Source organism: Rhineura floridana, chromosome 2 (genome assembly GCF_030035675.1).
Source record: "Rhineura floridana isolate rRhiFlo1 chromosome 2, rRhiFlo1.hap2, whole genome shotgun sequence".
NCBI lineage: Eukaryota > Metazoa > Chordata > Lepidosauria > Squamata > Rhineuridae > Rhineura > Rhineura floridana.
In genome coordinates, this window is record NC_084481.1 from 170,226,915 (window position 1) to 170,252,364 (window position 25,450).

Consider the following 25,450-nt stretch of genomic DNA (forward strand, 5'->3'; position numbering starts at 1 on the left):
AGAGCCGCTGCCAGTCAGCGTAGACAATACTGAGCTAGATGGACCAATGGTCTGATTAGGATGAGGCAGCTTCCTATGTTCTTAACCCAAAGCATGCAAATGAAATATATGCATTGTAATAGGCATGGAATTTGGATTTTTCTGGTCCAAAGCATGACTAACTCTGTATATATTATTCTTTCACCAGGATCCATAGTTAATCTATGTCAGGTGTAGCCAACATGGTGCCTTCCAGATTTTGGTGGACTACATCATGACCATTGGCCATGCTGGCTGGACTGAAGGGAGTTGAAACATGTGTTTGCACCAGACATATGACTAAGAGTAACACCACAAAATGCAGCCATCTCCAAAGCCAAACTACTATGTGTGTACGATTAACTTTAATTAAATCAAATTTCTAGGAAGTATTTACAAGCAGAAGGTATAGATGCAGAACACATCTCAGCAATGCTGTCATAAAAATGTCTACAACCTTTGTTCACCACAGAAAGAGAGACCTAGCTTTTCTGGGCTGATGCAAAGGACATCTCAATTTACAGCAGTGGAAATAGATTTTAGAAAAAGAAAATTTCAATTTTAGTTTCTGTTCTGAAGATAGAGCCATAAGTTTAAAGTTTTCCGCCAACCATTTCAACAGAAAAAGCCTCTAATCTGAACTGGTAGCTGCCGAAATTTTAAATCTCCTTTACAGAACATATTTGTTGCATTTTGGGGGGCATCAGTCGCTAAATCAGGAAGTGTTCATTGTTTACACTTGATGTATCCACCAGCCTTGCACACATTTTGCAAATGTATGAGATGTTTCTCAAGAGTTGTCACCGCACTACTGTATTAAACAACAGAAAGATCCAACACAGCAACAGCTGTCAGATTTGTGTCAGCAGGACCTTCCTTGAAGTTTGTTTTGAAACTAGGTTCAGCAATTCCAACAGTAGCCAGTCTCAGCATAGCTAGGTTATGGCAGCTTCCTCTGGCAGTCACCAAAGCTATAGCAGAAGACGAGGTTCATATAGAAAGGACGAGGACGAGGTTCATATAGAAAGGATAGCCTCTTTTGGCCAGTCTCTTCTTGTAAACTGAAGAGATGGTATTCTTCAGTCTTTAGCATCTCCTACCCCGTCAGCATTAATCGCAAACATGGCTTCTGCTTCAGGAAGGCAAGGTGAATCATAGATTTTGCATATCCTAGTTTCACCCCGACCTTTTCTCAAGTATAACCTGGCAGGAACAAATTAATGCATTTATTCAGTTAGAACTGTTGATCTATTAAGTGAAGAGATCTGTGGGCATCTGTCTTCAATCAATTACCTTGAAGTGAATATTTTCCCGCATCACCAATAAACTAGCAGAAACTTGGAGGGGGGGGTTTTTGAGGGGATGAGTTTTATTTATTTATCTCTTTTTTATTATTCCAACAGCAGTCTTCCTGTCTGGTGGGCTGGCGAGCAAATAGGTGCCACTGGTACATGACAACTCCTTCGCTGAAGTGTGAGGACTCCTATTTCTCTGCTACTTTTCTCTTCCTGCCCCTCCCTGCAAACTCAGCAGCACTGTCTCCACTTACAGAGGAACAGCCAGTACTTGAGCTGCCTTAAATGCATTTTAAGTTGGTGGAGAAGTATAACCACAAAAATGCTTGAACCAATTTACTTTTTAGAAAGAGAACATAAGGACAAGTTTTTTTTTTTTCATGATTAACAAACTTAAGTACAGTGTTGTAAATAAAGCTGCATTCCCAGCAGGGTGTTACCCGTCTCTCCAGCAAGCATCTTTCACAAGCATGTTGTGAGTGTGACCAGGTTGCCACATCATTTCACTGAAAGAACAGAGCCACACCCTCTAACTTTACCTTTTGACTTCAGAAAGCCTAGAAAGAGCCAGGCAGTTGTGACAGTCTCAGCTGACCCTCTCAATACTTGCTTTAGGGTTAGGATAGAAGGAACAGAGACATCCAACAGGGTGTTATTCCTCTATGATGGAGAGACAAGGTGTAGCCAAAGAGCCCCTGTCAAATTTCTTGGCTCAGAAACATGGAGGGATGTTCAAAAAGCTGCAAGCCAAGTGAACCACCTTAAAAATTTTTGGAGGCAGGAGAAGTAACCTGATGTACACCCTTCTGAAAAATGAAATGGTCTGCCTTCAAGTCGATTCTGACTTATGACAACCCTATGAATAGGGTTTTCATGGTAAGTGGTATTCAGAGGGGGTTTACCATTGCCTTCCTCTGAAGCTGAGAGGCAGTGACTGGCCCAAGGTCACCCAGTGAGCTTCATGGCTGTGTGGGGATTCGAACCCTGGTCTCCCAGGTCATAGTCTAACACCTTAACCACTACACCACACTGGCTCTCGTACAGCCTTTTAGCAATTCTTTAAGGCTAGAAAGGAGAATGGAAGCAATTCTTTCTTTTCACAGGCAATCAGACTATTTGCAAGCCTGTCCAAATGCTTAGTTACATTTAACATACATATTTTATCTTGCAGGTATAGACTGTCATATGATGCAACATCCAATTGTGTAGAGTCTAATCACATTCAAAAGATCCACAGCAAATTTGTGTCTCACTGTTCCAAGTATCCCTGGTCAGCTAGCCTGTTTCATAAGAACAGGCCCATCACAGAGATCATGGAAGGTAACTCTCAACATCAGACACACAAATGGAGACCCACAATGTTGCAGTGTATCCCCAGCTCCTTACAGAAGTGCTCCTTCAGCCTGGAATAGTTGCTTTGTAGTGTTTTGGGAGGAGCTTTCAGGATATGGGAAAGAGGACAACTTTTTTCTTTTCCGCTCTTCTGAAATCTCATAATGTGCTGAAGGATCCTGGATCAAGGATAACAGCTAGCATTGAACCAGAGTATTTTATTGCTACATACTTGGTGAGTGATGTTCTGGAGAATGAGATGAGGAAAAAATACATCTTTTCCCCTTGCCTCCCTGTATAGTGAAAGGAGGACTGTTTAACTTTGTGACATATATTCCCTCTCCCACAATCTTGTTAAGGGCTCAAGCTGGCCAATTCTCTCCCTCTGTTTTTCTTTTATTTATATCTGTTCCAACAGACATTTTCAGCATTCTATAACCCTCAACATTCTGTAGGACCTGGAAGGCCCTGAACAGTTTGTCAGTTTCTTGTTGAAAGAAATATTTTTAAACATCAATTTACCAAGTGTGCAGAAATCTTCTTTTTTTGGGTGGCCCTGTTTCCTTCCAAGTCCCAGGACCACCCTAGCTTGCATTAGATGGCATGATGTAGCAACTTCCTGTATGTTCATATTAATTTCTCATCAATGCCTTCACCAGCACCACCTGGCAAGTCAATTGTGACTCCTTTCTATCACATTCACACTTTGCAACTACTATTTGTGTCTTCAAAACCTCAAGGTCATATTCTACAAGGACATAGCTAGTGGAGACTACCACAGGCCACCTATTAATAGGGATGGGTTACTGGAAGTACATTACCACCAGTGCACTGCCTATTTTTACCAGACTGTCAATTTTTACCATTAATCTGCTTAACAGACCCAACCTTGTGTAAAGAGTGTGCCCCTCCCTATTTTCCTATTATAATTGTCCGTCAATCAGTTCTCAGTTGATGTCCCCTATAAAACAAATTGAGAGGGCTGATGCACAAACCCACCATATTCTGGCTACTCTTCAGCTCTGGAACTTGCTTCTTTTAAAAAGGTACACGATCCAAATGTGGGAATTTTTAGGAATCAGTTTGAGGCTTTATACATTTAAGCAGACTCTTATCCCTTTCACTGTTTTTTACATTCTGTAAAAAGTTGCTAGCTGCTCTGGGCACAAAGTGGAGATGAAAAAGACCCTTCAGTTTGTCTGAAGAACAAAATCTGTTCTTGCTCTAAGAAAGAAACAACTAAACTCTGTACTGAGGCCTCGAATGATATAAACATTTCTAGCTAAAGGATGACCTGAAAAGCAATGCAAACAGAAACTAGTAACATGCTCTCTTACCTGGTTGTTGAAGCATGTGCAATGATATTTCCTCCAATAGGTTTCTTGGGATCTGCAGCAAACATTGCAGCTCCATCTACTTGTGCTACCACCTGATTTGTGATTACTACTGCCACACCAAACTGTAATAGAAGATGCATACAATTATTTTCAATTTCTTTGATATAAATTGGAAGATTTTCAGGTGGTCTGTTCCTATTCACCAGTACAAGAGTATCCATAAACACTCATCCTGAACTTTGCAAATGGAACAAAAGGCACAAGGAGGTCAGCCTAACAATTTACCTCATCTGCAAGTCGAAGCAACATACGTAGAAATCTGGCCAAATGCATCTGTCTGGCTGACAGTTCACCACGACCAGAGTAATCTGTCCTGTAAAGGGCTGTGGCGCTGTCGACTATTAACAAAGCATATCTGTAAGAACAGAGCAGATGAACATTATTATGCACAGGTTTCCACTCTTGGCTTCAAGAGATTATTCTGACTTTTGTGTGCAGCTTGATCCGTTCCGAGCACAACTCAGTTGAACAACTAATGGTTTGTCGGAGACAGGATGTATCTGTAGCCATGTTGTCTGCACTTAAGATCATATTTGGGTAGAAATCAACCAAGACCACATGCTGTACTACTGAGACTATCTTGTTTTCTCTCTTGGTATTAATTCATTTCTAAATCTATTCTTACTGTTAAGCAGACATTCCTATCAATGACATACTCTGTATTGAAACAACTGCCTATAATCTCTCCTCAGTTATATTACTTTAAAACTATGAAAGATGTAACAAGTTTTTATGATTCGTTAAATACATCTTGCACATAATATCAGGATCAATATCTGAAATAGTACTTTTCCTTCTGTAAAACAGATATCAATATTCCTTGAAAGACAAGGGGGGAGAGGGAAAGTAGGGGGAAGACGAAACGGCCAGCTTGTCAGTGGTAGCAGAGGAGAGGTATCTAGTTTGGTGTTTAGATTAGAAAATGGTCTACTGGCAAATCAACTGGTAAATTTCTAAAGAACTATTTTAACAAGTAAGTTGTAAGAGTTCCAACATGATGCGACTTCTCCTCCCCCTCCTCCCCCATTTGTTCTGTACAGTCCTGCAGGCCTCTGGAGCAGATGGGATGGGCACAGGGGGAAGAGATAAAAGGGAGTTCTGTTTGCATGAGCAGAAGTCTGTTGCACAAGTGGGTCACAGCTGGATACGACCCATTGGTGCAATCTATTTAAATAAGTCAGGGCAACGTATTTAGTTAAAATAGTTCTTTGGAAAAATGGACTGCCTTCAAGTCGATTCTGACTTATGGCAACCCTATAAATAGGGTTTTCATGGTAAGCAGTATTCAGAGGGAGTTTACCATTGCCTTCCTCCGAGGCTGAGAGGCAGTGACTGGCCCAAGGTCACCCAGTGAGCTTCATGGCTGTGTGGGGATTCGAACCCTGGTCTCCCAGGTCATAGTCCAACACCGTAACCACTACACCACTCTTTAGAAATCAAACGTAAGTGCTATTAAGTCAGAATTTTAGCAAAGTTAGCAAGCTATTTTTATTATTTTACCCTTATTTAATGTATACCCCAACTCTTTTTTTAATAATCAAAGTGTCTTACAACAAATTACAATAAAACTAAGGAATAAAAATCACATAATCAGTATCAAGAATAATACTAAATCAGAGCAGCAGGGTAGCAGAACAAATAACACACCAGATTTAAAAAGAACTTTAGATCAGATCTTAAAAGCCAGCTTAAAAAGAGATACATTCACAGATGTCAATGGAAAATTATAGGGTGGGGGAGCACTGGTGGAACTCCATTTGTGGGAGGAAGGAGTTCAATCATTGTGTCCCCCCACCAAGGTATACCTAAAGCTAAAGTAATCTCATTTTGTGGGAATAGTTTTAGTTTTCAGTTATTCTAAAAGCATTTACATGCCAGTTTATCTTTGTTATTAGGTACTGCACTATGTAGATACAATGGGTTGAATCCAGCCTTGTCCTTTATGAACTGAAGGGTTCCTTTCATTTGTGGAGGAAACTGGATTCCAACAGAGGCTTCATGGTGGAAGAAGGGGGTGGGATGATTATTCTTGCCACTTGTCAACCTTCCCCATGCAGCCCACAGCACCACTGTTGTTCCAGAGGTCCATAATTAATTATTTGGACCAATTCCACTCTGAATTCTGGCTTGTTTGGGGCACTCTGGTGGATTACTGAAGTCTGGGTCTGGATGGTGGAGTGCAAATGTATTGGTTCTACCACTGGACCTCTCAGCAGCTTTTGATACTACTGACCACAGTATCATTCTGCTCTGTTTGTGGGGTATGGGCTTAGGAGCTGCACTGTTACACTTCCTTAAAGAATGAAGTCCTCTCTGCCTGGGTTACCTTGATTCAGTCATCATAGCAGATGCTTGGTAAAGAAGCTGGGTCTGATGGTCTGTGTTAAATCCTCGAGCATATGCTACATTATCAAGCACGTCACTGCCAGATAAGCCGTACCTAGGAAAATAAGCCAGACAAAAGCTAAAGGCAAGCAAGGCAAGACAGGCACAGAAGAATTCTGATAAGTACATCTGTTGATAGCTTACTTGAAAAAAAAATCAATTTCTGCCTCTCCATCACCCCCTTTTTACTGTATTATACTCTGGATAAAAGAACCATTAAAATAGTATCATTTCTTTAAAAGGAGCTCTTCCATTCTATTAAAGATTTGTATTGAATAGCTTCTCTTAATTACCCATTCCTTCCTCCAATCATTGAGGTACCAATAATAATTTAGTCAGATTCTTCTGCTTTTATGGATTCAAACTTAAAATGTGGGCTTTTATTCAACCCCTTTCAAAGCAAACACAAGTTTTGCAGCTCTGCCTAGTGGGCCAATATCATATATGCAGCCACAACATTTATTTCATGTCCATCTTTGTAGAAGCATGTGGCCAGCTCTGATGCCCTGTGTGACTTTCCAAATTATTCCGTGCAATATTCTTACCTTTAGTCTGATTGGTTCTGTTTATATGTTTTTATGACTGTGCTGAGTGGATTGCAGTTTTAATGTACTGGCTATCTCTGAGATTTGGGGGCAGTTTAAATGTTTTAAATTGTTCTTTTGTATTGTTTGCCACTTTGTAAGGCAATTCTTCTCAAGAGAGGGATAAAAATACAGATATTAAATAAGCCTGACTAAGGCAAACAGTGTGTCACTTTCAGTGGGATTTACTTATCAATCATATTCAATATAGACTTGATATTAAGTATCGTGCATTTATTTCATCAACTGTCAGCAGATGGTAGTATAGTAATACAATCTTTTAGAATGCTCTGGATGCAACACCTGTCATTCTGGGGATATAATTACAGACCTTTCAGCCACAGCAAGCAAACGCTCTGGACGAAAAGTGCCCTCTGTGTCAATGTACATGGCCTTCCCTTCACCACCACCTCGATCAATAGGGAGCTAAGAAAAAACAGGGAGAAAGCCAGATAGTCACAACGTTTTGATCTCTGGGAACCTTCAACCTAATTGCATCTTTCGATATTGTGCATACAGCTTAATATATTTAGTCACTGAAGAAATGTGCAAAAAACTTGCATGGAAATGAGGAAAGGTATATTAGAAGATGAAAGACCATAAGAGGCAAGTCTAAAGTAAAGAGTATTAAAAGACAAAGTTGCTAATTTTTTTTTTAAAAAAAATCTAATCCATTTGCAAACTTAAAGCCAGACCTAGAGGATGTATTTAACCACATAAGCTCACCCATCCATTATAATTGGCTAAGGAGGACTCCTCCATAACCTTTCTTTGAGAAATATTGAGAACGTGTCCTCTTGACCCTTGCCCTTCTTGGCTTATTAAAACTTGCTGAGGGGGTTTGACCGAGTGGATCCAGGGTGTGGACAACGCATCATTGTGGGAGGAAGTGGTTCCAGCCACCCTAAAAGAGGTGGTGGTCCGACACCTCCTGAAAAAGCCCACCCTGGACCCATTGGTCTGCCACAATTACCAATCAGTCGCAAATACCCCCTTCTTACTGAAGATGACTGAGAGGGTTGTGGCTCAGCAATTGCAAGTACTCTTGGATGAAAAAGATTATCTTGACCCATCCCAGTCTGGGTTCAGGCCTGGTTATGGGACTGAATCAGCCTTCATTGCCCTGATGCATGACCTTTATTGGGAGAAGGACAGGGGGAGTGCGACCCTGTTACTCTTACTTGATCTCTCAGCGGCTTTTGATACCATGGACCATGGTATCCTTTTGGGCCGACTTGGTAAGATGGGTATTGGAGGCACTGTTTTACAGTGGTTCCGATCCAATCTCCAGGGTCATTTTCAGAGAATAGCATTGGGTGATTGTCTTTCGGCCCCCTGGCAGTTGTGCTGTGGGATGTGCAGGGTACCAGCTTGTTCCCCATGCTGTTTAACATCTATATGAAGCCCTTGGGAGCAGTCATCAGGAGCTTTGAGGCGAGGTGTCAGCAGTATGCTGACAATACCCAGCTCTATTTCACTGTAACATCTGAATTGGGAGAGGCCATGCAAGCCCTGAACCAGTGCCTGGACTCAGTGGTGGGCTGGATGAGGGCCAATAAACTGAGTCTGAATCCTAGCAAGATGGAGGTGCTGTGGGTTGGTGGTTCCTGAGTTCAGATAATTGGTCAGTTGCTTGCTTTGTAGTCCCTCTGAAAGAGCAGGTCTGTAGTCTGGGGGTGTTCCTGGATCCATCTTTGTCGCTACAGGCCCAGGTTACCTCAGTGGCTAGGAGTGCTCTTACCAGCTTTGGCTGTTTCTGGACCGGGATAACCCAACCACTGTTGTCCATGCACTGGTAACCTCTAGGCTCAATTCCTGTAATGCGCTGTATGTCGGGCTGCCCTTGAGATTGGTCTGGAAGCTGCAGCTGGTACAAAATGTGGCAGCAAGACTGCTCACTGGGGCTTGTCACCCCACTGCTGAAAGAACTGCACTGGCTGCCCATTTGCTACCAGGCCAAGTTCAAGGTTCTAGTCTTGGTGTACAAAGCCCTATACAGCTTGGGACCAGGATACCTGAAAGACAGTCTTATTCCTTATATACCCAGTCGATCACTGCGCTCTGGAGGTGAGGGCCTTTTGCAGACACCATCTTATCAGGAGGACCATTCCGTACAACATAGGATATGGACCTTCAGTGTGGTGGCACCTACCCTGTGGAATTCCCTCCCCTTAATTAGACAGGCACCATTTCTGTTATCTTTTTGGCGCCTACTGAAGACCTTCCTCTTTCAACAAGCCTTTTAAGTTGAGACCTTATCCCAGTGTGTGTTGGAATTGCTTTTTAATGTTTTTAAACCTTTTTTAAAAAAACATGTTTTTTTAAAAAGATGTTTTATTTTAATGTATTTTAAAGTCTGTTTTTGTGATATATTAAAGTGTTTTTAGTGCTTTTGTTTGCCGCCCTGGGATCCTGCTGGGAGGAAGATCAATCAATCTCGTCTCCAGGTGCTAGGGATAGCGTTAGGGTTTTCTTATCCTGGAAGTTTAAATCTGAACTACACATTTTGTGGCAAATCCAGGTCTGGAAGCCTCTAAGGTTGAGAAACAACTGTGAAGTAGTGCAGAAAGAATATGGTCTGCAACCATATTCTATATTGAATATGGTCTGGCAAGAGGGAGACAGCACTGAATCCTTTCCACAGCCATCATTTCCTATTATAATCCTCATCCTCACCAGCTTCTTTTCCCTAAGAATTACTGTGCCATATCACAGTGAAGAATAGCCACAAGAAGAGTTAATTAAGCATTCTTTTCCTGCAGATTGCACTCCCTCCAGCTCTTTGCAGCTGTTCAGGGTTGCCTAATCTGGAACCAAATGTCTAGTTCAGCCTTCAGTGTCAAAAGGTCTATACAACTCCATGGTATTCATGGATCATCTTTCTAATCATGCAAATTATACCACACTTCATTTTAAAAAAACATGAAACAGAAAAAAACTTGAAAGATGTTTTTGTGCAATACTTCACTTAATTAAGAGTTTCAACTACTTACTTGGCAGGTTACAGCCAGGGTGTGACACAGCTGAGTCTTTCCTGTGCGGAATTCTCCAAACATTTCCGTTATAGACCCAGTTTCTATTCCTCCTTTATAAGAAACACAGCATACTTCAGGTACATTTCAATAATCATACATACAACAGACATTACAAGTGTATACGTTCAAGCTTATAGAAACTTTGAGGTTACTTTGCTTTCTTATTTCTGTACTTTGCCTTTTGCTAAGCAATCACATCTGTAACAGCATCCAAATTAAATGGAATGATTTAACAAGGCACAAGATACATAGACCAAATTTAGATAATGGAATTTCTTATAGTGCAAAGTAATTTGTACAACACACACGTTTCATAATAAAACAAGAATAAAAATATTTAGTACTATTCAACATCCAGATATGAATTTCTTTCTAATGTTATTATTTGTGTATTCCTTTGTTGAAATTATTTTTGTATAGGTTTGTACAGATAGAATGTGATGAATTATGAATAAATTATTGTGGAACAAAGATGCAATCAGTTTTGGAAAAAAACCCCAGATCTTCCTTAGGTCTTTAAGAGGGCATGTCTACTGAGAACAGGACTTACTCGCCATATAGTGTGTACAGGGTTGCAGCCTAAATAAGTTCAAAATTTGTGTGGTTTCAAAATAGGTTCTCCTCCTTGTAGTAGTACTTTGAAGCTGTACATGAGTTATGTGTAAATCTTTATACCTTACTTTATAAGCTGCAGTCTTAATGTTTGATGATTATGATCTTTTTAATGTACCTGAATGCATATTAGCTAATTCTGTACACCAGCTTGTGAGGGCTATGCCCTAAGGCAGCCCATAAACACTTAATATACATTTTATACATATGTGTACGTATTGATAGTTTCATACTTGGTTTTGTATTCATAATATGCAGTACAATTATATTTAAAAGATGGAAGATTAAACCAAGATACACACCTTGAAGGAGCTTATCAAGTTCTTTGGACCCAGTGGTGATCTGAATGATCTCTGACCTCCGCTGATGAAACTCTGTTGCTGTGGTGAAACCCATTGGAACCAGTTTTGCTGCTTCTGCCTAGAAACAAAGAGAGATCAAAAGACAGAGTGGTAAAATAAACCTGCATTCCTATATTAAAACTCCCACTCTTTATATTACTATAATGCTTTCTTCAAAATCTCAAAAAGGATATTATAGAGTTGCAAAAGGTCCAGAAGAGGGCAACCAGAATGATCAAGGGGATGGAGCGACTCCCTTATGAGGAAAGGTTGCAGCATTTGGGGCTTTTTAGTTTAGAGAAAAGGCGGGTCAGAGGAGACATGATAGAAGTGTATAAAATTATGCATGGCATTGAGAAAGTGGACAGAGAAAAGTGTTGGTGTGTGTGGAAATTGCGTGTCCGGCACAGTACAGGCGAACAGCGAGACGTTCAAGGAATCCAAGCACAGACAGAGCTCTTGGTCCAAGAGTCCTTCACTGTGGACATTAAAGCAGCACAAAAAACACACAGAGCTTCCAAGACTTTTACTTTCCCTCACGGTCTCAGTAACACACTTCCAAGAACTCCTTCTCCCACACTAGGCTGGCAGAGCTGTCCAGCCTATATCTCTCTTGGTTGCCTTGACAGCACCAGGTGCTGGCCTTGACAACCTCGCCAAGGCTCTGCAAGCAGCTTAACCCCTGCTCTGCTTTTATTTGCTTTCTTAGTCTGGATGGAAACATACGAGGCAGTCATGCCTATGGGTCAACAGCCCCCACCTTTCCATCAAGACTACATATGCTTCAGCAATACATTTCAGTTACATGTTACATTTCAGTTTTCAGTAACACTTTACATTCCAGGTATACATTTCTACAGTACATTCTTACATACATTACATGCTTCAGTTTACATGTTTTCTTTTATTTTATTTACATTGTACATCAGACTACTCCAAGCCTTGGTACCAGTTTGCTGAACTTATCCTCACATAAACGCTTGGTCATGATATCAGCGACCATGCTGTTGGTGTCACAATATGTCAGGTTAATAAACCCCTTCTGCACGCAGTCCCTTACATGAAAGTACCTGACACTGATATGCTTTGTTCGTTTAGTATGTGCTTCTGATGTGGCTATTTTGATACAAGTCTGATTATCTTCATACACAGTGATAGGCAACTGTATTTCCATGCCTATATCCTGCATGAGCATTGTGAACCATTGCAGCTCATTGCAGGCATGGGATAGAGCAACATACTCCGCTTCTGAGCTCGATGTGGCAACCACTGTCTGTTTCTTGCTACTCCAGTCAATGACAGACCCGTGCCACATCACGACTATGCCAGTGGTTGACTTGCGACTGCTCAGCTCACCTGCATGATCCGCATCCACGAAGCATTCCAGACCCCCTACATTCGCTCCTGATAGAACCAGACCCTTTGTTTTTGTACCTTGTAGATAGCGTAATACCCTTTTTACTCCCTGCCAATCAGCCTCTGATGGATGCTCTACCTTCCGGCTTAATATGCTGATGGCATTACAGATGTCTGGGCGAGACACCTTCACCAGATATTGTAGTTTCCCTATTATACGTCTGTACATATCAGGTTCTGCACAGAGCTTCCAAGACTTTCACTTTCCCTCACGGTCTCAGTAACACACTTCCAAGAACTCCTTCCCCCACACTAGGCTGGCAGAGCTGTCCAGCCTATATCTCTCTTGGTTGCCTTGACAGCACCAGGTGCTGGCCTTGACAACCTCGCCAAGGCTCTGCAAGCAGCTTAACCCCTGCTCTGCTTTTATTTGCTTTCTTAGTCTGGATGGAAACATACGAGGCAGTCATGCCTATGGGTCAACAAAAAGTTCTTCTCCCTCTCTCATAATAATAGAACTCGTGGACTTTCAAAGAAGCTGAATGTTGGAAGATTCAGGACAGACAAAAGGAAGTACTTCTTTACTCAGCGCATAGTTAAACTATGGAATTTGCTCCCACAAGGTGCAGTAATGGCCACCAGCTTGGATGGCTTTAAAAGAAGATTAGACAAATTCATGGAGGACAGGGCTATCAATGGCTACTAGCCATGATGGCTGTGCTCTGCCAGCCTAGTCAGAGGCAGCATGCTTCTGAAAACCAGTTGCTGGAAGCCTCAGGAGGGGAGAGTGTTCTTGCACTCGGGTCCTGCTTGCGGGCTTCCCCCAGGCACCTGGTTGGCCACTGTGAGAAGAGGATGCTGGACTAGATGGGCCACTGGCCCAGCAGGCTCTTCTTATGTTGTAAAACTATATTATAAGAAGACTGGAAGGAGCATACAATAATATCTTATTTGAAAAACATTCAAAAAAGCATTGTTTTCAAGAAATAATGAGAATATAAAGACATACTCATTTTCATATTATTATTATTACATCCACCTGCCCTACACCTGAAGGTCCCAGGGCAGGTTACAACAATTTTAAGCACATAATTAAAAACAGTTAAAAGACAACCTAAACAACATCATGAAAACAGGGCGAGTCCTAAAAACATACAGGTGTTGAAGGCCAGGGTAAAAAGTGCATCTTCAGCATTTGCCAAAAGTTGTGCAATGAAGTTGCCATTCACCTCGGTGGGTAAAGCGTTCCACAGCTTAGGAGTTAGCACAGAGAATGCCCTCTCCTGGGCCACCCTGCCCCCAAACTTCTGAGGGTGGCGGAACTATCAAAAAGGCCCCCTCCGCTGATCTCAGTACCTGAGAGGGTCTGTAGGGAAGGAGACTGTCTTTCAGATATTTGGGACCTACGTTGTTTAGGGCTGAACACTGAACTGAGCACCTTGAACTGGACGTGGAAATGAACTGGCAACCAATGCACCTTTTTTAAAATAGGCATTATGTGAGTTCTAAAGGGAGCCCCAGCCAGTAATCCTGCTGCTTCACTTTAGACCAATGTTGCCTTCAAGGGCAGCCCTACATAGAGTGCATTGTAATAATCCAGTCTGGAACTTACCAGAACATGGAGTACTGTGGCCAAGTCTTCTCTGTCCAAAAGGGGCTGAAGTTGGCGAACTAGCTGGAGCTGGAAAAAGGCACTCCTAGCCACTGAGGTCACGTGCACCTCCAGCGACAGCACTGAATCAAGGAATACTCCCAGGCTGCGAATCTCCTCCCTCAAGGAAACAGCAACCCCATACAGAACAGGCCTTCTTCCCACCTCCTTGACATGAGAATTCTGGACACATAACACCTCTGTCTTTCCAGGATTCAGCCTCAATTTATTGGCCCACATCCAGTACATCACTGCCTCCAAGCACTGGTTCAACACCTCAACTACCCCTCCTGATTCAGTTGGAAAAGACAGGTAGAGTGGTGTGTCATCTGCATATTGATGTCACCTCACTCCAAATCTCCTGATGACAGCTCCCAATGGCTTCATATAGAAGTTAAATAGCATGAAGTACAAGATAGAACCCCGAGGAACACCACAGGATAATCCCCATGGTGCTGAATAGTAACCTCCCATAACTACTTTTTGGAAGTGGCTCTGGAGGTATGAGCAGAACCACTGAAGCACAGTGCCCCCAACCCCCACCTCCTCGAGACATTCCAGGATATTGTGGTCAACAGTATACCAAAAGCTTCTGAGATATCAAGGAGAATGAGCAGGGTCACATTCCCCCCCCTCTCCCGACAAATGTAATCAACCAGGGCGACCAATGCAGTTTCAGTGCCATGGCCAGGCCTGAAGCCAAACTGGAACAGATCCAAGTAATCAATTTTCCCCAAGCATGCTTGAAGCTAGACTGCCACCACCTTCTGAAGCACCTTGCCCAAAAAGGGGATATTTGCCACTGGGTGATAGTTGTTTTAACACTTCTGGGTCCAGGGAGGTCTTAAGGAGGGGATGCACTCCCTTCAAGGCAGATGGTATTTCCCTCTCCTCCAATGAACCATTAATCACTCCTTGGACCCACCTGGTCATTCCCCTATGGCGAGTTAGCAGCAGCCAGGATGGGCAAGGGTCAAGGGGGCAGGTGGTGGGCTGCACTTCTTCAAGCAGCTTGTCCACATCCTCAGGCTACAATAATTGAAACTGATCCAATACAGGTGGAACAGAAAGTGCTCTGGACATCTCCTTTGGACTTGCTCTAACTGTGGCACCCAGCTCTGTCCAAATCTGATTGATTTTGTCCCTAAAGTTGTTGCAGCAGGCATCCGAGGATGTCAGAGCAATGATCTCTTGGCCAAATGACAAAAGACCATTCATCACTTGGAAAAGCTGTGTCAGCCAGCTACTTGCAGACACAACAATGACAGAGAAGTAGGCTTTCTTCACCGCCACCATTGCCACATGGTAGGCATGACAGTGCAACTTTACCTGTGTTCGGTTAGGTTTGGACTAAGATTTGCACCACCTGTGCTCCAGCTGCCAACCCTCCTATTTCATTGCACGCAGATCACTGGAATACCAAGGTGACCGACATGCTCCACAGTGACGATGGGGGCACTTGGGAGCGATTGTGTCAAGGGATCTACACCTCTTACCATTCCACAGTCAGACAAGAATCTTGACAGAAGCACCAGCCATGCCAGCTGGAAAATCCCCCAGAGCATTCAGGAATCCATCAGATTCCCTAAGTCTCTGAGGGCAGACCCTTGAAGAGTGGAGTAGCTACATTCAACCCGAACCTTACCAGGGAGTGGTCTATGACAACAGACTCACAGTGAGTCCTCCAATCAATGGAGTAGTACCAGTCCACTCTGTGGCAAAGACCAGGTCGAGGGTATGTCTGGCCAAATGTGCTGGGGCCATTGATGTATTGGGACAGCCCCAGGGTTGTCAGGGAGTTCATGAAGTCCTGAGATGACTCATTCATAGTAGCTTTAAGTATAATTACCAAGATTTTATCTGCTTTGGCTTCACTGATGCCTTTAATATTGAGCAATTCCTTCTTTGGTGCATAGGCAACAGCTTCCACTGTGTGAAATCCAGCTTCTTCTAACTTTTTCACATCATTTGCATTGATACCACATTGCTAAACAAAACAAGATATGGTTACTAATGATGAAACACTTGGTATAGAATCTGAAATAAATAACTTCAATGGCAAATGATTACGTTTTAACATGATAATTGTATATATACTTAAATGTAAATGTACTGCCCAAGTCAATTCCGACTTACAGCGACCCTATGAATAGGGTTTTCATGAGGCTGAGAGGCAGTGACTGGCCCAAGGTCACCCAGTGCGCTTCATGGCTGTGTGGGGATTCGAATCCTGGTCTCCCAGGTCATAGTCCAACACCTTAACCACTACACCACACTGGCTCTCCGTTATATATACTTACCTGGGACTGAATCCCGTGGAACTCAATGGGACATAGTTATCAGCACCAGTATTTTTAAAAAGCAAACAAAACTTGTTCTTAGCTCATCTGTTAAGAAATGTACTATATTCTGTTGAAACAACCTAGCCTCCTTAAAGATTAGACTGACCATTAGATTTTGGCGAGTTAGTATTTCAGACAGTGAATCAGCAGTTTTTCTAATATCGTTTTGATTGCTAATAAAAACATTAGCAACTGAAAGCCGTATTTAAGAGTTGGATACACTTAACTTTAAGATTGCTGCACTTTCATTCCTTCACAGACTGACCAGAAAAAACAGAAGCAGAAACACAGACACCCTTTAGTAAAGTTGCTACTGGAAATGAGCAGGTCTCTGAGGTACAAGCTGTTGTTCTTTCATTAAAAATAAAAAACACAATATCTACAAGTTTAATGAATCGTACTACCTTAATTAAAAAAAATAAGCTACAGAATGTTGGGCTGTTTCAGCCATTAAATCACAATTAAAATGTATTTTATAATGTAAGGTATTCATAGATTGCATACCTCTAGTCGTGAAATGGGTTGAGGCCCAAAGCTTTCCTCCTCCGTTGACGTATCTAGACTTGCATCACATTGCAATTGCATGGCCATGGCACCAAGTATTTACTATTCCTATCAACACAGGAATTGTCCGAGGAATGAATGCAGATCTTAGGCAGTCTCTTTGATGTAACTTTTTAAAATAACAATTGTACCTATGGTCATACAACACACTATCACTACTACTGTAAAAAAATTCTCTAGTTTAAAGAAGCCTCTCCTCACACTTTGTTCCACGTTTTACTGACGAATTGCGATATACCAGTTTTTATTTTATTAAGCGACATTTAACTTAACAGGATTCTAGGGAGGAACATCATAAGATTGCTCCCGGTTTAGAAAGCAGCCTTGCTCACTTGATCCCCTAGGGCAGAAGAGGCTAAAAGCGTACGGAGGCCAGAGGAACAGGAGACCTGGCGAGCAGCGCCTCCTTTCTCGGTTTCTTTTCCTCTCAGTCAGGGAGGCCCAGAACGGCAAGCCCACTTTTCAGTTCCTCTCTCGGCCTTCAAACAATTGACGATAGATATCCTCAGCGACTGCCCTCCCTGTGGAAGAGAAACATCGTTTTGCGCTCTCCCGCCCCTTGAAGAAGCCCAGAGGAGCAGACCACAAACTCACCTCGGAGACGCCCACCGGACAGGATTGTTTACCCTCCGCGCCCGTTGCTCTCGCTGTTCCTGTCCCAGATTCAGAAGAGCCCGCCACTGCATCACGTGGCATATACGCACACACGTCGAAACGTCACGTTAGGGCCAAGACCGAGATTCCTAGTGCGCATGTGCGCCTTCCTAGGCTTGTCTGTATTCATTGATGGGGGCTCTTAGGGGGATTCTGGAGGAAAGGCGGTTTTCTTCTCGTGCATACGTGGGAACTGAGCATTCCCTTCTCTTACCTTTCCTCTTTGCAGAGTTTTGATGCTTTGGGTAAGAACGCTTCTCCGATGGAGAAAGGAGGCCCTCCAGCAGTACTGTATGGAAATTCTGCAAGGTCGCCTAACCTTAGATCGTAAAGGCGACGTATTCGTAGCATATTGTAGAGGTCAGGGATGTAGTGGTCCAAGATCTCGGGGGTCTTAGACCGCTTGCTTTTTTGGGAGCAGGGTACCAATATCTCCAGCATCCTATGAGCCAATCAGCATGAAAGGAGAGTGTGTTAGGCACTGAGAATAATCTTTTTACATGGTTCCTAGCCCTTTCCTGACCATTGGAGCCAATCAGAGTGAAAAGAGGTGAGCCAGCCACTGAGAAGACTCTTCTCAATAGCTAATAGCTCTTCTGAATAGCATCCTCTTGCATGCTAATTGGCTCCTATGGATATATGTTGTTCTGGAAGAAGGTGGACATGGGAAGGACTGTGGAGTGTGGACATGACGATGGACTGCAAGCAAGTGAATGAGGGGATGTGACTATGAGGGGGCTTGGCGTGACTATCATGAAGGGACCCTGCACTTCTGAATTTGTCACGACACTACTGGTAGAGGTCTGTAATTGGGTGTGCCAAAACCATTCTGGAAATATTAACTTGAAGCCGAACATTTCCCCATGTTTGTTTTCACACAATTTTACTCCTGAAATGTTGGGGGGGAAACCCTGGGGTTTTTTTTTTTCAAAAGGTAATATAGGTGGCAGAAGATCCAGTTTCATAAGCCATTGTGCCTGGGATGGAGACAGTAGAGATCTTGGGCTGCAGAGCAGGAAGAACCTGTACACTTTTCTCTAGTGTTTGGGCAGGAGGAAGCTTCCCCAAAAGTGGAGGGTGCCCACCTCACATTAGTAGGATTAGGGTTATGGCTAACAGGTCACTTCATACTGGAGTACATATTTACTGCTATGACAAACAGCTACGTACTTCTACAACAGATACTGCACTAAAATGTGGGTTGTAAAACAGATGTACATGTGTATTCTAAAACATTACGAGAAGGCAGATCAGGATCTGCTGGTAGATCTCTTGGTAAATTGCAGTAGATTGGCAAGGATTTGTAATTCTCAATTGTTTAAACACCTTTTCCCACATAAATTAGGCTGCTGCCATGAAAAAAAGTAAACCAGGATGGACTTATCTGTGAAAAGACAGAGTTTTAGAGCAGATGTGGGGAACCTTTAACCTTCCAGATGTTGCTGAACTAAAACTTCCATCAGTCCCAACAAGCATGGCCAATGCCCAGGGATGATTGGAGTTGTAGTTTGGTAACATCTGAAGGACCAAAGGTTCCCCACACTTATTTTAGAGCCTAAGGCCAGAATCCTAATCCCATTTAGGATTTCTTTCTGAGTAGACATAGTTAGGATTGTGCTGTAAAATGTTAGTAAGATGAAGACTGGGCATTTTGACCTCTCGCCTTCATGAATTGGGGATTAAAGCCTGAACCAGTGGACAGCAGAGTGCAAACAAAGACACTGTTTGGGGGAAAAATGGATTTCTCCTTCACCTCTTTAGAACATCCACCAAGTGGAGAAGTGGGGTGATTTACTACAGCTAGCAAGAGCACATGAATTCTTGTAGAACACATATTGTATCTATTTATGAAAATTATATTCTTTCCCCATAAGGATAATCAAGACAGCTAAATGAAAGCAGAACAATAATAGAGAGAATAACAGGAAACATGGGCAGCGTACATGTTGTGTGTTAATGTGAATTCAGTGCAGGATGCAGGTACATTTTTGGTGTTGTACACATGCCGTCATCCTCATGTCATCCCACTCTATTCATTGATCTAAAGTGTTTTTTGCTGGAACAGTTACAATCTGTTTTATCCCGAGAATGCACTTCTCAAGTCCGTGCTGCCTGAATGTGTACACAGAGAGAGCTTCCTCAGGTGACTTCCTATTGGGCTGGACCATTTGATGTCACAGGGCTGTGCCACTCCACCTCATTCCCGTACCCATTCACCTGGGAGACTTCTTTTCTGGTAAAGTTGAGGGTTGCTGCTTTTGCTAAGGGAGGGCAATGATATATTGGTAAATGGGAAGAGGCATTTAATGGAAAACACAAGAAATCCTCAATCTTGATACTTGAGAAAAAAAAAGATTCAAGAAAAGGTTAGAAACAGCCGCCAAAATTATGGTATGCTTGAGCATATTGTTCAACAAACTGTATATTGGTATGTCAATGTATCAATGCACCCAGTTTCCAGCTCCGCTCTTTCCAATATCCTGCCTTTTGAAAGAGCTGTGAAAAGGGATTAATGGAAGTGCGTGTGCACAGCTACAACAGTGCTGCTGTCATTTCCTGCAGCACTCGAGGGCGTGGAAACACTAACTGAGGGGAGGGGAGGGGAGAAGACCAATGTGCTCCAGTTGGTAAACTGGCCCATCATTGTGTATAGAGGACACGGATAGCATCTGCTGATTTAACATTATAGCGGGGAAGGTGTGTACAATTACAAAAGTGCTCTAGAGAAAATGACCCACATGCATTTCAAAGGCTGAGCGTGTACATGTCCCTGATCTTTAGTCAGTACAGGTTTGTGAATGCCAGAGCCTACCGGAAAGCAGTATTGTGCCTAGATGCATCATACAAGGGATTAATTCTCTGTCTGAAGATGCAGCAGCCCTACAACACTAGAAATTTATGCTAAGGCAAGAGTAAGATTCCTTGAGTGCCACAGGTAGAAAGGTGGGATATACACTGTAAACGGTTTCTTATGACTTTCTCATAGCTTTAACACTAGTTCCTTTTCCCTTGCAAAATTGTCACGTAGAGGCCAAAAGTAAACCAGTACAATTTATAAGACGGTGAGAACCTCAGCACTATTAAATGTTAAGACTTCATGGTGGCATATGTGCTATAGGAGTTGAAGACCACTGGGTCAGCAAAAACACAAACCTATGTCAGGTAACCTTTGCACTAGTATAGAACCAGTATAATTACAATATGGTACCTTCACAAACTGAGCAAAAAAGCTAGATATGTTGAAGTCATTAGAGCTTCGCAGTGTGGTAGGAAGCAATGCTGGGCACAAGTTTAGCACAGTAGTGTTCAACTGGGTCACGGCCTGATCTAAGGTGGGTCGCAACAGCAGTAGTATCACCATGGTAAAAAAAATGTCTCCAAATGCACATTTTATTTATAAATTATGTACGGTAGTACTGCCCACTGGAAACATTAAAACATTTAAAAGCAATACAAAACAATCATTAAAACGACTGGCTACTCAAGAGACAGTTTAAACAGTTGCATAGGCCTTTTGGCACAGAAGGCTTCAAAGGATGCCTAAAAGTCAAAAGCAAGGATGCCTCTTGAATCTCTACTGGAAGAGTGTTCCACCTCATGGGACTGGTGACACTAAACGGCCAACTTCTGTTTGAGGCTTGCTGGGCCTCAGTAACATCGAGGCCAACTAACAACACTCCTCCGGATGATCTTCAACGGCTACCAAATTTGAAATGTTTGAAAATAACTGTTCTAGAGCATACTGGTTAATTGAAAGTTTGCTTTTAGAATGATTGCCTTGTAGAGATCAAGGTTCAAATATACACTCGGACATGAAGCTCACCAGGACAGTCTCTATGTCTCATCCTAACCCATATCACAGGGCTGTTGTGGAGATTAATGGGCAGAAGCTCTGAGACTGAAGATAAAATGTAATGTGTACATATAGAATTGTTGGATTTTCATTGCATGCTAAACCAATGTAAGTTTGTCTACATTTCTAGCTGTTTGGTTAAGCTTTGAAATGACTCTGGCAAATTAGTTAACAGGTTCCATTTTGCGGGACACAGTTGTAACTTCCCTTTTTGAGTTAGAAAACAGGTGTATAAATGTCAAAAAATGTGAATAGTCTAAACATTGGAAAACATTTGGGAAATTGTAGCATGACCTTAAACTCCTAAAATCCATGGAGATGTTACAGCTTGATTAAGTATGATATCTGAATATGGTGACTGATTTATGGAAGCTTTTTCTATGAAGAATTATATGAAGAATTAATTTGGTCAGCTCTCAAATATGGATATTTACACCCCTACCAAAATAAGCATTTACCTGATGCAAATAAACTGCTCTAGTCTGCCCAGAAATGACCAGCCCTTTCTTCTAATTATTAATCACACAGGTAGCCCTGAAACAAAACACAATTTGAAAAATCCATCAACCAGGTGAATTCTAACAGAATAAAATTGTTATTTATTTAATGGACTTAATAGATAAGTTTTTAGGCAACAAATGCCTCCCAAAAACTATAATTTATGAGTGCACCACCAAGAATAAGTAGTTCTTCAAAGTATTTCTGCCTGAAGTGTGGAAATATATTTGTTATGTGCCTTCAAGTCGACAACAACTTATGTAACCCTATGAATCAGCGATCTCCAACAGCATCTGTTGTGAACCACCCTGTTCAGATCTTGTAAATTCAGGGCTGTGGCTTCCTTTATGGAATCAATCCATCTCTTGTTTGGCCTTCCTCTTTTTCTACTCCCTTCTGTTTTTCCCACCATTATTGTCTTTTCTAGTGAATCCTGTCTTCTTATGTTGTGTCCAAAGTATGACAACTTCAGTTTCATCATTTTAGCTTCTAATGGTAGTTCTGGTTTAATTTGTTCTAACACCCAATTATTTGTATTTTTTGTAGTCCATCCTATACGCAAAGTATTAATGGGAAAACTTGATTTACTTATAACTTTATTATAGGTGATTTAAAATCCTGCTCTCATCCAGGATGGACAACCAAGCAGATGCAGTGTAGATTACTCTGATCAACAAATATACACTGCAGTCCAAACCAGTAGCCTTCCATTTTTCTTAGCTGGTAAAACAATTGGTAATGTGGTAGCATAAAGCTCAAAACATGCAGCTGTAGTGCCATCTGCTGGGCAAGCACAGCCATAACATTAAAACCTTCAATTAGAAAGTTTCATAATTCCATTATGTCAGGGATTGCATGCCAGCAGTGCTGGATTTAGGCATAAGCTAAACAAGCTACAGTTTAGGGCCTCACAATCCGCAGGGGCCTCAAAAAATTTCAGAATTTTTTTTTGGGGGGGGGCTTTTAAAATTTTATGTGTACTGAATATATATATATATATGGTGTAATGTTTTAACAAAGGGTCTCCAAGCTTTATATAGTTTAGTGGCTCACCAAGTCTAAATCTGACACTGCATGCCAGTGCGGGCACCATAGTATCCTTGAGGCCTTCCCCTGGCATGCAGGAAGACTCTGAGCAACATCTCACTTCCCCCTTATTATTTATACTAGATCTGACTTGTACACAGATTCCTTGGAAAAGCAAAGTGCACGGGTTGCTCTCTCTTCTGGGGGCAGGGGCTGATCCAACCCCCTTACGCCAGGCTAGACTTCTCCAGAGAATCTCCAGCTGAGCCAGGATGAGGGACTTATGCTGGCATAGCCTGGCTGAGCCAGGACCCAGCTGGCTCAGCCAGAGGTCCACCATATCCAACTTCCCTCAGCCTGGTGTAAATAGCAGTTGGAGCAATTCAAGGCGTCAGCTGGCAGGAGCAGAACCAGTGGAAGGGATCACCGTATGCAGCTGCTGTTGAACAGCTGCTGAGAGGGGAAGATGCTGTCTGCACTGGGAGAGCGTGCCGGAAGGGAACAAAATGCATGCTTCCTTCCACCACCTTTCCCCCCCCCCCCCAGGATTGTGACTGCCAGGACCAAGGGGCTGTAGGATGGAGCTGAATAGGACCTGAATGTTGTGTAAGCCCCACTCCGACACACCCCTGGAATGCTCCTTTTGGGGGCTGTGCAGTGGCTTCTGCCAGCTTCCCTATGCCAGGCTGGGCTTCTCCAGCAGATCTGTGGCCGAGCCAGGCTAGGCTGGCTGCCCTATGGCCATTGCAGGACCCAGGCAACTCAACCAGGGTTCCACTATATCCAACTGCCCTCAGCCTGGGGTATATACCACTTGGATTATGCCCTAAGCCACTGCCAAGACAAAACAATTTTAATTCATGTAAATACGTTTATTATACCACTTTCTGCAACAAAGGGCAACAAAATTAAAAACCCCAACACTCAAAGTGTCAAAAAGCATTTAAAAAAGCTATACTTTACATGTATATATACATAAATTGTCCAGTAACTACAGACCAGACAGTGGAGAAAATCTGGATGCATCAATAATGCAAGCTTTATTATGAGATGCAACCACATTAGTTTGAATAATTTAAAAATGTCAGGCTAACAACTATGATTGACATCTTCTTCAAAACCAAAGAATTCAGCCAACACAAGCATGAATGCAACAAGACTCAACTTTATCTTAGAATCAAGAGCCTACTTCTCTTAAAAATTTGAAGGTACGCCTAGTTTTCTACATGCAATTTTTTTGGTAATTCATATTGATTTCATGTTGGAGGCAACTTTATAAAAAATGTTAGTTTTCTTGAGGTCAAAAGCTACTGCTAACAATTCATACACGTGTAGACCTTGGAAGATACACATAATTGCAGTACTTGAACTATGAAATTGCATTAACTACTAGTATAGAATTGCGCCATTATTTTGTGCTAGAAGAATTAGTTTCTCAGAAAGTAACAGTGGCCTTAAGTAGTACTGAAAGTTATGGAGAAATAAAACAAAATGAAGGAACGATGCAAATTCCTTAGTTATTACTTATTTCAGTAGGCAGAAAGTTATAAGCACTTATGCTTACTGAAACTATAAATAAAGATTTGACTTTGGAAATTTGCTTCTGCAATGGTTGACTTTTTTCAATGAACTAGAGGCAGAGGGTACTATTGGACAGCTGCTCAGTTATCTTTGCTGTTTGTGGATTGTTGAAGGACATTGGAGCAGATTATGATGAATCTGATCAACCATTCTCTTCAAGTAGTTGGCTCCCACTGGAACACTGGATAAAACCAAAGAAATTTCCTCTTGGCTGTGAACAGAAAATGCATGCAAATGAGGTGATGAGGATCAGATCAATTTAAATCAAACTTTCCCACAAAACTATAGTAAAGATTATTGCCCTCAGATATTCTGCTTTATTTTACTTACTCAACATTGCCGATGCATTTTTGAATAGTGAAAGCTATTGGGGATGCAGGATAGCTGGCAGATAAAGAGAGTTCAACTTCAACCTTTGCAAAAGCTATAGAACTGGAGAATAAGAGCTTCACTCTGTATAAAAAAATACAGATAAAAATTATTTGTGCTGTACTTGATTTACTATTTAATACAAGTATTCTACATGAAACAGCTGGGAGAGGTAATCAGGAGATTTGGAGCCAAGGGTTTATACAGCCACAAGAGTGGCTGTATACTATAGTCAGCGGGGATTTTTCACATTCCGCAATGTTAAATGGAAAATATCCCCCATGCCATTCTGAGGCTTCCCATAAGCTCATTTCAAAACAAAACCTTACAAAACTTATAGTTCTGAACTCAGAAACACTTGCTTAACAACCCTCTCAATTTTCATGGCGATACACAAAACAATCAGAATCGAGAGTTCAAAGTCTAAAAAGAGAGAAAAAAACTCAGAGCCCTTTTGGACTTTTTTCTGTGAGTTCTCATAATCTGTTGAAATTCATTAAAAATCAGCCATGTTCACAGAGTACCTGTAATCCTAATACTGACCTTGCCCCATACTC

General features: G+C 42.1%; 2 protein-coding genes across 4 annotated transcripts in view; both read right to left on the reverse strand.

The window, feature by feature from the left end:
• Positions 1-361: 361 nt before the first annotated feature.
• Positions 362-17,643, reverse strand: RAD51 (RAD51 recombinase). The gene is made up of 10 exons (XM_061611427.1): positions 17,507-17,643; positions 16,853-16,960; positions 15,856-15,993; positions 10,961-11,078; positions 10,005-10,096; positions 7,343-7,437; positions 6,369-6,482; positions 4,268-4,397; positions 3,983-4,104; positions 362-1,221 (listed from the first exon to the last, which is right to left on the reverse strand). Exons 2-10 carry the CDS (start codon positions 16,937-16,939, stop codon positions 1,098-1,100), a joined length of 1,020 nt encoding a protein of 339 aa, XP_061467411.1. The 5' UTR covers positions 16,940-16,960; positions 17,507-17,643; the 3' UTR covers positions 362-1,097.
• A 6,445-nt stretch (positions 17,644-24,088) lies between these two features.
• KNL1 (kinetochore scaffold 1) overlaps positions 24,089-25,450 on the reverse strand; it is a 67,526-nt gene continuing 66,164 nt past the window's right edge. For all 3 annotated transcript variants that reach the window (XM_061611430.1, XM_061611429.1, XM_061611431.1), the window contains exons 25-26: positions 24,855-24,977; positions 24,089-24,735 (exon numbers count right to left, since the gene is read on the reverse strand). In XM_061611430.1, the coding sequence (XP_061467414.1) occupies positions 24,609-24,735; positions 24,855-24,977 (250 nt within the window). In that variant the 3' untranslated portion in view covers positions 24,089-24,608. The remainder of the gene's footprint in view (positions 24,736-24,854; positions 24,978-25,450) is intronic.

Excerpts from the sequence above, each read along its gene's own strand:
- RAD51 (XM_061611427.1), bottom strand. The coding sequence starts at position 16,939 with ATGGCCATGCAATTGCAATGTGATGCAAGTCTAGATACGTCAACGGAG. Across the intron at positions 11,079-15,855 it reads CCAAAGCAGATAAAATCTTG|GCAGAAGCAGCAAAACTGGT; the intron begins GTAATTATACTT and ends CTTTGTTTCTAG. Across the intron at positions 4,105-4,267 it reads TGCTTCGACTTGCAGATGAG|TTTGGTGTGGCAGTAGTAAT; the intron begins GTAAATTGTTAG and ends CTTCTATTACAG.